Below are 12,707 nucleotides of genomic sequence, written 5' to 3'. Positions count from 1 at the left end.
TAGAAGAGTAGACTCATTGTGTATCTGTCAATTACCTAAAAAAAATATATAGTATGTACCTATCGATAATCTGTATGATGGGTGTCAGTAATCCATTATAATAGATTTGGATTTAGGTTTGGTGGAGTTGATCTTGGCATACTAACCAAAAAGAGTAAATTCAGTGTGTATCGGTAAAGTCTCGAAAAACTTAAAGTAGTTACATACGATAATCCATTCTAATTGATTTGAATTCAAATTTGACCCCTTTGCTCATATAGAGAGTTAGCATCGACATACCAACCCAAAAAACAACGATCATTGTGCTTGTCAAGGCCCTAGCAGGGTAGGCCTTGGCACACCAACCCAAAAGACGGGTCTATTACATCTGTCAATACCTCAATTAAGGTGGTTATGCATAAGACAAAGGGTATCTACATCAGTGATTTTTGGGTGATTTTTGAGAAAACAATACATATGTAGAGGAGATATGGTGAGAAGAGAGAAGAAAGGAGGTCTTTGTTGGAGGAGCTTGATTTAAGAATGCAACAATTAAAGTTGCATTGCATGAGGCACCAATCTCGCATCTAGCCGGACGCGTGCACGGCACGTGTCGGACTGGGCGCGTAAATCTTTATTTGTTTATTTTTTTAATTTTTTTTTCTTTTTCCCTTTTCTCCCATTTTTTTTTCATAGTCACACCTGCAAAAACTACAACTATTGAAGACTAAGTAATTATGATCATTGGTGTCCAAGTAAAATTATGATCATTGGTGTCTATATATATATATATATATATAGCCTTGTAGGTTGTCATATTCAGATAGACATTGTCCTAAACTCACTACACTGTATTATCAATCATGGACAACTAGATAGCCTAATTATAGGTGTTCCCAATTTGTAGTTTAAGTCTAAGTCTCTTTATAATTGATGAGACAGGTAAAAGATGCAGTTTGTTCTTTTCAACCCGGTTGGTTATTGTTCCGTTCCAAATATACAAAGCTGTTCAAACCACAAGAATACCAATAAAAGAAGCAGGAACAAGAAATTTGCTATTTTTAGCATCCTTCCCCAAACTACTTTCTACTGCAATGGTTTTCTGTCCCTTTAATAGCCTCATTATGTACACCCACTGCTATAACTGAAGATTTCTCCCCTCCCATCTATATTCTCTTCTCTTTATCTACCCGCGACTTAAAATTGAAAGAAAGACCGATGTTTTTGTGCTCCAGTTAAGCCAGAAACCAGCTTCGTTTGGTGATGGATTAGCTCTCACTTCACTAATTTCGGTCCATTGTACAATGCCCCGACAAATTTCAAGTCTTCGGGCACCTCCCGCTCTTTGAGCCATACATAGCTTTCCTTCTGATCCTCAGCCACCTCGGGCCCTGTTGCACCTTCATCTGTATTCGAATTCAGACAACAGATCGAGCAATCTTATGTTAGTATTGGAGACAGCCCGTAAAAAGTGTTCGGTATCTAGCAAGAAAGCTGCTGCAAAGGCGATAATGAAATTAAGCCAGTGGTACCTGAGAAGTTGGCAAAAGGGTAGTCGACGTAATACTGACAATGGCGACCTTCGAGGTCATTGTAAGGCGGGACGACCACATCGAGAAAGGCACAAGCTGTCAATGCCCTGAAGCAGTGCATGTTACAATCATTGGGGTAGAGGAGGTTAGTCTCGCAAGGGGCACTGAACTCCGAGTTCACCTTCACTTTTGCCAAACGAACTCCATCGGGATTGCCTGCATACCCGGTAAGATTAGGGAGATATAGTAGCGTCTCTATCTATAATCAGTGTTGCAAAAATCGCGCCTAGGCGCTAGGCTGTCGTCCTCCTAGGCGCTCTAGGTGCCCGCCTAGGCGTTCTAGGCACCAGCCTAGGCGGTACCCAGGCGCCTAGTGATTTTTTCAATATTGCCTATAATGGATAGTTAACGGGCGAGATTTCAAATATCTAACTTCAATTTGTTTTGCAACTAAAGAACTCGTAAAACAATGAATAAGATGAGGCTTACCATTACCACCAGGGCCAGCATCCGCCCAGTCATAGGACTGTACGTGCATTTTTCCAAAAAGAATTTTGCTGAAAACCGTCATTCCAGGATGGTTGTGGAGAGGAATAACGGCTTTCGGTGGCAAACAGAAGATCCCTATCTGCCAATATCATATGAACAACAACAATCAAGCATTTTGACACACACTTGAGCGAACGAAATCAGATTTGAACTACTGCCCGTGTTATAAAAAATTCAACGTGGATACATACCGAGAATTTATCACACTCATGGATGCGCATGTAAGCGATTTCAGGAGGCCTATCGTTTCTGGTTGGCTTGAAATATGGCATGGTTGGCTTGAAGTATGGCATGGTCGGCCTGAGACCAACATCCATCCCCGTCATTTTATCTACAAGCATGGAAAACATGATATTTAACAAATATAACTAGCCAAAGGAAAAGCTAAAACTAGACAAAAGGATGCTTATCTAATGAAACGGTTTACAGATCAAAAGATGAGATTTTTTATATAGCGATGTCTAGTTACCAAGTCTCGAAATACAGCTAACCAAGAGCACCACGGTATCGAGACAAAAAGGGCACCATTAAACTGTGCCAAGTTAAGATACCATGTTCTGCCTTTGGAATTCAGACAAAAAAGGATTGGACTACTCTGATATATAGGCCAATAAAATGAACCTTCCAGGCTAGCAAGTTATAATCATTCATTTTATGTACAATAGGGGATTATTTTTAGCCATACTAACCTCCTCAACTCAACTGATGGACCAATCTAAATAAATTAATAGTTTTACTTTACAGGCAACGGTTCCCACCGCATGGCATTGGCCATTTGTGGGCACGAATTAACAAGCACCCTTGGAAAACCTGTAAACCACCAGGACACATCTCGTGATTTACCTCCATCCTTGCCCAGAAAGGAAGTGGGAAGTGGATAGTAAAGCTCTCGAGATTATGGTGCAATCTCCTCAGCCATAAGTACTACACTACTACTACTATAGAGTATAGACACACTTGTTATCATGGTTAATCCCAAAACAAAATTGGGGTTTTAAACTTTTAATTTCCATCCTTGAGGACCACCAATACCGAACTCACAATCTCCCCAACCTTGGTCTATATATCATCTATATCTATTAGACATCTTTCCTTGTCAACAATCTAACACACAGAAACCAACTATCCAAGACACTCTACTAGGGACTAGGTACTAGGTACCAGATTCCTTTTAAGGAATTCACAGGTGAAGTTAACTCCCAAACTCCAAGGGATCCTGATATCACATCTGTGTCAAATCATACGTAAACAACACTAGAAAACAGACAACATAGTAATGGTTGCCATCAGTGCTGTGTCATTATCAATCTCCCAGTCATCAGTACGATGATATCTCCATCAACAAAACACCCAGAGACTGAGAAAAAGTAGCCAACCCAATTCTCTCATTGCTTGCCATGAATCATTATATTGCACAAAAGCATGTGCATTTGCTCTGACACTAAGAAATGATGCGGTCCAAAATAAAAGGCTTTTCGACAGTTAAAAAAGGAAGAATGATAACATACCCAAAATAGCTTTAACCCGTTCGACATTCTCCGGCGACGGGACGATGTCTGGGCCGCAATTCGCAAACACTTCCCGGCAAGTCTCGTAGAGATTCTGAACCGCCATGACTCTCCTCTGCTGCCCTCTCCGGTGTTTACTGGGCTCGACGCTCTTTCCTTTCCGATCACTAGCATTTTTGTCAACCCCCATTGCCATCCAGCATCCAAAACGCAAAAAAAATTCCGATTTTTTTTCCCGGAAGAATTCAAAAAGCGGAAAACTTTAGGGATGGGTAATTCAAGACGGATCAGGAGAACTCAGAAAAACATGATTTGGGCATCAAAAGAACCGCAACAAACTGGGATTTTTTGCTTTTCTTTTTATAAATATCTCCGTACTACATGTATCTATATTTTTAGTAATAAACAGTACATGTACGATTGTGCATCTCTGCTGCTGGGTCGAGAGGTATGAGGTGATGTGATGATGGATATATGGGGCGTTGTGGGCAGGGTAGGGGGTGATGGAAACTGGGTATAAATGGAGAGACAAATGCCAGAAAGAAGTATTCATATCTACAGTTGATTTCTAGAGACGGGGAAGGAAAACCACGGGCCATTCTTACATTCCAGTGTGCTGTTCCAATAGCGGATTCCTGCGATTTTATCCTCTTTTTTCCAGAGTCCCGCCTTTTACTTCTCATATTCCGTTCAACCCCTTAGAATTTTCATGTTTCACACTATGGTCCTTTTAAGCCATTTGCAAATTGCAATTTTTCTCCCTCCCTTTTCCCAATGTGTAGATTTTTGGGTAAGACCTACCATTTTATATCTTCTATACATTTTTTTTAACAATGATAAGTTGGAGTAGAGAAAATTTGACAAGAAATAATAAAATTGAAGTGAGGTTATAGATAAGTTAAACAATTAAATGATTGTTTGAAATTTATTTTTCTTTTTTTTTTTTTTTTTAAAAAGGGCAACAACTTTATTCACTATCAGATGTGTCTTCTATTGAATGACGTTATGTTCAGATATTGAATTCTTTTAATATCAGACTTACTGATACTGAAGTAGCTAGGGGCGTTAAAAGTGAGGGCATTTGTCCCCCATCGACACATTTGAACTGGGCGATATTCGTGCATGCCTTGCTAATTAATGTGTGCAATTCATTTACTATTAGATATACTGACTAAATATGTAATATTAATTTTGGAGAGGATGACGCTCAAAGTTGAGACAATTGTCAAACACTCTGATAAGTTCAAATTGGGCGACATACAAGGCATATGTTGCCTGATAGGGAATATTCTCGACTACATCGCATCGTATACCTGGTCGATATCAGAGCCGCATGTCGAGAGGAGCTGCACCCGAGCAGGGCCGATATCTTGGCATGTGTAACCCGACCCAGGGTTGTTGAGTGAAAGATTAGCACACTCGTTACTAGAGTCTAGTGCTCTTTGTGGCGGCCCGAGCATATATAGTCGGACCGACCGTACGACCAGCGATACTCAAAGCCCTAAAACATTGTTCCTTCCCAAATTCAATAGTGGCGAGCCCAGTAAAGCCAGGAATCTCCAAGCACATGTAGAGATCCGCCAAGTCTATGACCTACCTTTGTGTATGCACTCAACATGCCATGCATGCCGAGGGACTGACATGTACGTGCCCCTCGCTTCCCCTATAAATACCGCATTAAATGCGATATAGGGGACTTTTAGCAATTTCTACAATTTTACCTTAAACTCGAGTTCCGTGACAGTGGGTCATTAGAGAGCATCCCGAACAAAACGCCTAAATAATTTATATCAACTCGATCAAGCGATCTCAGTATAGGTGAAATGTTATTTGTAATTTTCATTTAAAATTTGTAGTCGTAAAAAATGAATACTATGATACATTATATTTTCTTTTAAAAAAAATTGAGGTATACTTCCAAAATAATTTATATGCAAATTAAAAATCAACACAATAAAATCAATTAAAATCAAATTCTCTCTAATTAAATATTAGAGTAAATACCCAAAATGGTCCCTCGACTATAGCTAAATTCACAAATTAGTCCTTGACTTTCAATTTCAACCAATTAAGTCCTTAACTTTGCAATTTTGACACGATTTGATCCTCCATCTATTTGTCCGTTTGTTAACCGCGATCTTTGAGGATATATATGTAGTTTCACGTGCAAAGCTCAAGAGAACGCTCTTGGAGGTGACATCGTTGTTTCGGAGGGGGGAAGTGTTTCTGCGCTTGCTGCTTGGGGATCCCGAGCCGGTTCAGCTTGCATACATCGCTTGGAGTCACGACTTTCTCGAAGAGCCACTCCAGGGACTTCGGCAATCTATCTATCAAAAGTTATAATCTCTCCGGCATGGGGTGCAGCGCCGGCAGTGGATTCAAATGTAACAATGTGGTCTAGAAATGCAACCGGAACCTTAAAAAATCGACGATGAACCATGAAATTACATATATATCCTAAAAAAGCGCAGTCAATAAACGGTCAAATAGACAAAGGACCAAATTGTGTTAAAATTGCAAAGTTAAGGACTTAATTAGTTGAAATTAAAAATCGAGGACTAATTTGTGAATTTAACTATAGTCTAGGGACCATTTTGGGTATTAACTCTAAATATTATTATAGTTGTCAAAAAATACAAAAATTTAGTACTAAATTACCAAATTTTAAAAGCTTTGATATCATTGTGAACATAAAATTCAAAATATTTTGCCAAAATGTCCAACAATTTCATGTAGTCAACGCCTCTTTGATGTGAATATGTGATATGAAATGCCAAAAATGTAAGGACCCAAAGTGGGAATTTGTTAAAAATCAGGATGGGAGTTATAAATAATGTATAATACGTGGGGATGGGTGAAATTTGTTAGCCTGCAGGTTAGGTGTGGTTTTGATCGGGTACGAACAAAACCGGACCAAAGTTAAATGTATATTATTATTAGTTTTTTTTTTTTTTTGTTTTTGTTTTTGTTTTTGTTTTATGAGCGATAACGAACGAATTTTTACTAATTAATATCTGTATGAAGTGAAAATTTATTTATTATATTAATTTAATGTATAATGTTTACAAATATTATTATTTTTAAAAAATATAATAAAATAGACGATTGATGTGCATTGTAACAATAATGAAAAAAATAGTAAAAATTATAATAATAAGCATATTTTTTTCCAAAAAAATATATATAATGTCGCTCTAAAAGCATAATGTACAAAATGATTAATACTAAAAATATAAAATTATGGATATAACTTTAATGAGACTTATTATGCTTTTAGATTATGAGTAAATGTCATATGTGGTCTTCCGAGTATAGTGATTTTGCCACATTTAGAATTAAACTTTCAAATTATTACCATTCATGGTCTAAGTTAATCACACATAGTTCTTCAACTTTTAAAATTTAAGTCGTGATCCTATGAAAGAATCATGGGTGGTCAAAATTTGATAGATGAAGAACCATAGGTGGTTAACTTGGATAACTAATGGTAAGAATTTAAAAGTTGAAAGATTACGGATGATCAATTTAAAAGTTTACGGCTAAACGTGTCAAAATCACTATACTCAGAAAAGCTCAGATATTATTATTATTATTATTATTATTATTATTATTATTATTGTATCATCTGGCCATCAATGATCAACCGGTTCAACCCCCATACTTTAACGTTTACTAAGCTTTAACGTAAAATTTTTGTTAGGGTTTGGTGGATTGTAAAATATTGTTTTTCCGGAAAACATGTTGGATTATGTGTTTTCCCATAAAAATCTCCTAGATTTATGTACGTTGTTGTAAAAAACGTACAACAACGATCAATTTTCTTCTAACATTTGCTTATACTATTTCTATTTTATATTGAACAGATCTTATATATAAGACTGTAAAAAAGTGGTATTGGCGCTGTTTGTCACATCAAAGATTGAACAATAACAAGGCGTTTGGTTGGAGATGTTGAATTACGTGAAAAAGGAATTGCAATTTCATAGTAGATTAATTACTGGGAATAAAGTGGGAATTTAAATTTTATTGTTTGGTTTACAGTAATAGAATTACTAGGAATTTCAATTCCAATGTTTGGTATACATGGGAATTGAAAGGGAATAAGTAGTAAAAAGTAAAAAATGTCTGTTGTTGTTAGACATTAATTTTAAGTTAAAAAGGGGAAGGGGAATTTTAACTCATCACTATCTTTTTTTTCTTCCTAAAATTTCAGGAATTAAAATACCAATGGAGACATGGGATTTTAATTCCATTAAAATGGGGGAGTTGCAATTCTTTTCAACCAAACAAGAAAATTTTGTGGCCTTTAAAATTAGGTGGGAATGAAATTTAAATTCCTTTCAACCAAACGCCCTGTAAAAGATAAATAATTTAAGATAGAAAAATATAAAATTGAAAATTAATTACTTTGTATTTATTACAAACTAAGGAAAATATAGGGTGTGCATTACTCTAACATGTCTTAATCTAGAAAAAAATGTGATTCCATTTTTTTTTTCTATCATTGCTTGCAATGGTATTAAGTTCCATGCGGTTGGGTGTGTCCTATGTGATTGTGCAGTTAAATATGAGCCATTGATCTTGTTTAAATCAACGTCCAGAATTAACAGTGGTTAAAAAAACGCGCGATGACAATTTGATCTTTTTGCATATAGGTCAAATTTAAGGTGCGTGATTTTCATTCTTAAGATGCGTGGTTTTTGTGATTAAGGTGAGTGGTTTTTGTACTGTGTGGCTTAAGGTGCGTCAGTTGTTGAAAACTTAAGTGCGTCAATCTAAAGCCTTAGGTATGTGGTTTTCCTTCTTAAGGTGCGTCGGCTTAAAGCTTTTGGTGCGTGATTTTCCTTCTTAAGGTGTGTTGTTTTCCTTTTTAAGGTGCGTGATTTGTATGCTTAAGGTGTGTCAGTTGTTGAAACTTAAGGTACGTGGTTTAATTTGTGTTATTAAGGTGTTTTGTTTGTCTGCTTAAGGTGCGTGGTTTGTGTACTTAAGGTGCGTCATTTTAAAACTTTAGGTACGTGGCTTATGGTCTTAAGGCGCGTCATTTTAAAACTTTAGGTGCGTGGTTTGTGGTCTTAAGGTGCGTCATTTTAAAACTTTAGGTGCGTGATTTGTGGTCTTAAGGTGCTTTGTTTGTGTGCTTAAGGTGCGTGGTTTGTGTACTTAAGGAGTGCCATTTTAATGCTTAAGGTGCGTCTTTTTGAGTTAACCGCACAACTGCACGAGAAGCTATACCCACACCTGAACCCTTCCCTATAGACTATTACCCAATAACAAGGTTTATCAGTCACACTTTTATGATTGTGATTGTGAACCCGCATGGACAGCTCAACTGGTCATAGAGGTGAAAAGTTGGAAGAATGACCATGGAACGAGTCTCACCAGCGACAGTGTGGGAGCTACCTCTAAAAGTGAGGGGGGGCTCCTTGTGCGCAGTAAGCAAAGGTCTAGCCTCTGTGGTTCATGTTTAGTTGCCCAAATGCTCTGTCGGCAGTTGAGTGTCGGGGTGTCGAGGATAGAGGAAATGGTCAAATAGATTTTTCAACTTTCAATGAAAAAACAATTAGGGCTTCCAATTTTAAAAAGTTTCAATTACACACTTGAACTCTTTAAAGTTGTGCAATTAAACTTAATTTACTGACAACTAATAAGTTACCGGTAAAAAAATTAAAATATATTTATTTATTTTATTTTTTAATTTTTGACTATCATTAGCGAATGTCATAATAGTCTCCTTCCGATATGGAAGGAGGCAAAACGTCGTCACCTCATTCTAAACTGGAGGAGGCAACGTCATGCCTCCTTCCCCGATCAGAATGAGGTGACGTTGTCTCCTTCTAGAACGGAAGGAGGCAAAAAGTCGTCACCTCCTTCCAAATTGGAAGGATGCGACTTTGCCTCCTTACACAATGGAAGGAGGCAAAAATGTCACCTTCTATAGAAAAAGTCCACAGAAGCAGCGAGAGTTGTCAACGTCAGCGGTGACAGTTGGCAATGGCGACGGTAACATGTCATGTTTAATCAATTTTTTTTAGGGAATACAGGATAATAGGCTGAATTGCAATAATTTTACGCATTGAAATATTCAATTGGAGCTTTTTATATATTGAGAGACTAATTACACAATTAAAAATATTTTAAGCGCTTATTTGACCCTTATCTCACAAAAAAATAACAAATATAATATGATTTAATTAACAAATATAAGCATTTACATGACGAAAAATTAAACCGTATGATAATTGAGTACACGATATAACTTGTACAAATATGTCAAACACGTCATATATAATTCACTCATCCAATATAATGATAATTATAGACTTATAGTTATCTTTTTCAAGTATTATACGTCTCAATAGTTAACAACTCTATTAAATTTTCTAATTAATAGATCATAATCAAATTATTGTCATATCTCAACTTTAATTATTTAAAATACTTTCAACATTTTTCACTCAAAACACACACACACAAAAACCTAAAATACTTTCTACATTTTTCACTCAAAACACAAAAAACCTATTGTTATAGACTTATAGTTGTTCCATGGAAAGAATGTCGGACGTTAAGATATATAAGCCTTATGTGGTCAATCATGCCAAAAAAGGAGATTAGGTTAACCAATATAATGCATGCATTATGCATATTTTCACTTCTTTTGAAAGTTTCCTTTCGAAATGATTTGACAATATATGTCCCACTAATCATAGCTACCAGCCTCTTTTCTTTGCTAGGGAAGTAGGGAGTAATTATTTGCAACTACATTAATTATTAAATACACTTAAACAAAGAAAATATTATATGTATTTTCATTCTCTACTCTTAATTTTTACTTCTACACTTAGGATTTTAGAGGGTGTTTGGTTGGATGTAATTTAGTTGTAATTAAATTGTAATTCAATGAAGACTTCAATTACAGTATTTGGTGGGAGGGAATTGCAATTCCCTCCTTTTGTTGAATTGCCCATGAATTGCAATTAAATGTTTTCGGGAAAGGAAAAAGTGTAAAAAAGGACAAAAATATCCTTGTTGATTGTTATTATTATTACACAAGGACATTTTAATTTTTATACCACTTTTTCTTTTTCATCCCCAATAATTTTATTCTTCCCTACCAAACAATGTAATTTGAATTCCTATATTATTCCTACCTTATTCTTTTCCCACCGAATTACAATTCATTTCCTTCATAATTCCTTCTTCCCAGCCAAACACCCCGTTAATGTAGACATATTTACAGGAATTCACATAAAAAATAACCTATCAATGCCCGCCACATCAGGAAATAAATTTGATGGGGTAAGATTTGGAAGTACATGTAGTACGTAGAACTCCTAAACAACTATTTCAATTAAATAAAAATATTATGTGTACTCTCAATTTTTACTCTCAAATTTTATTCCTACACATAAAATTTTGATGTAGATACTTGCATTGTGATCCGCATAACAAATTAGTTTATCAATACTCGTCACAGTAATGAATAAAATTTAAGGAATAAAATTTGGGAGTAAATGTAATACAACTCTTTTAATTATTGGGCTAAGATTATCCCCGTCAATTTATTATTGGCAAGATGATGTGACATTTAATTTAATTTCTTTTGCAAATTTGTAAATCTTGTAAGCTGCAACAGCTTTTGTAATTTTGTTTTATCTTTTAAAAAAATATGTTATTTTAATATATATATATATATATATATATATATATATATATAGTTTGGATCATATGAGAACATGTGCTTAGGTGAAAACGTAAGAGTACATCATATGCATCCATCTAATATTTTTTAATAGTCTAGATTAGATTAAGTGTGTGCGAACGCGCATTAAATGTGTGCAAACACACTAAATCGCATTTACACACATTTAATGTGCGTTCGCACACACTTAATCTAATCTAGACTATTAAAAAATATTAGATGGATGCATATGATGTGTTCTCACGTTCTCACCTAAGCACATGTTCTCACTGGAACTCCACCTTTTATATATATATATATATATATATATATATTGATGGCCACTATTAAAATTGATTGAATTTGTAGAAATGTATTGTGAATAGTAAATAATTTGTAAATTGAATAATGTGAAAGTTGGATTTATTTTTTAGAGCGATAAAGAATAGCTTAGTAAAACGTACAATAGTTGTAACGCTGATGCGTGCTTTCGCAATAAAGTACGGCGGTCGGCGGTGGGCGCAGCCATGCAACCGGTCGAAAAGCTCAACGGTCAACGTACATTCCGCGCTGTCAGAATAGTGTTGGGTCCCACTTCAGCTGCCCTCCAGTTACGTTACGTACCAGGATAAGAATACACTCTTTGCATCGCCTCAATTCCATCATATCGCTAATGTATATTTTGTTTTTCTTTAATTTCTTACAACGTACATATGCAATTATACACTTTAAAACCCCAGAGAATTGTCAAAAGTGTATAGACGGAGTACATGAGGAAATTTCAATAGCCCATTGTAAATTATTTCGTGACTAATAATAACATATTTAAAAAAAAATTGATATTTTTGTCAATCAAATTTAACTTTTGTTATTTTCAAAAAAAAAAAAAAATTAACTTTTGTTGGTAAAGATAAGGGTTGGGTACGGTAATAATAGGAATTTAGACAATAAATGTCTATAGCAAACACGTGTATAGATTTGATAATTTTAAATTATGATAATTCCTTGTTTGGTTAGGTTTGTAGGATTTAGAGTTGATAATTTTAAATTATTTTTTTATCAAATCATGAGATGTCCTGAACAGACCTTAACTATATAAGACACATTTAAGTTCGTACCATACTTAGACTAATCCTCACGCGCACCGGGCCAGTCCAATTAAGGAACAAAGTGCTGGTCATATTAATTTTTCCATACGATGAGGGGTTTAAACTCTCAACCTCTCTTAAGGAACAAAAGTGATATATAATTCATTGTTTGGTTTTGGCTGTAATATACTTGGAGGCTCACCAGAACCTTAGGGACCTGTAATTATAGGTCACCAATCGTGTTTTGTATCTCAATATTATAAAATAATATGTTTAAAGATTTAATTACAACCTTTGAAATTTTAAGAATTTAATTGCATAGTAGCCCATATATATGAAGTGAATGAGATGGAAAGTGCAAATTTAT

The 12,707-nt window shown here is 35.4% G+C and overlaps 1 protein-coding gene across 1 annotated transcript; it reads right to left on the bottom strand.

Moving 5' to 3' along the window:
• Positions 1-869: 869 nt before the first annotated feature.
• LOC109178233 (plant cysteine oxidase 2-like) lies at positions 870-4,151 on the bottom strand. The gene is made up of 5 exons (XM_019327844.1): positions 3,569-4,151; positions 2,252-2,391; positions 2,001-2,139; positions 1,512-1,727; positions 870-1,385 (listed from the first exon to the last, which is right to left on the bottom strand). Exons 1-5 carry the CDS (start codon positions 3,762-3,764, stop codon positions 1,255-1,257), a joined length of 822 nt encoding a protein of 273 aa, XP_019183389.1. The 5' UTR covers positions 3,765-4,151; the 3' UTR covers positions 870-1,254.
• Between the last annotated feature and the right edge of the window lie 8,556 nt (positions 4,152-12,707).

Source organism: Ipomoea nil, unplaced genomic scaffold (genome assembly GCF_001879475.1).
Source record: "Ipomoea nil cultivar Tokyo-kokei standard unplaced genomic scaffold, Asagao_1.1 scaffold0813, whole genome shotgun sequence".
Lineage (NCBI taxonomy): Eukaryota > Viridiplantae > Streptophyta > Magnoliopsida > Solanales > Convolvulaceae > Ipomoea > Ipomoea nil.
The sequence above is the reverse complement of the archived record's forward strand: the minus strand, read 5'-3'. Positions and strand labels throughout refer to the sequence as shown.

Coding starts and splice junctions, on each gene's coding strand:
- LOC109178233 (XM_019327844.1), bottom strand. CDS start 3,764: ATGGCAATGGGGGTTGACAAAAATGCTAGTGATCGGAAAGGAAAGAGC. Junction 2,392..3,568: donor ACGGGTTAAAGCTATTTTGG/GTATGTTATCAT, acceptor CCATGCTTGTAG/ATAAAATGACGGGGATGGAT. Junction 2,140..2,251: donor ATGAGTGTGATAAATTCTCG/GTATGTATCCAC, acceptor TGATATTGGCAG/ATAGGGATCTTCTGTTTGCC.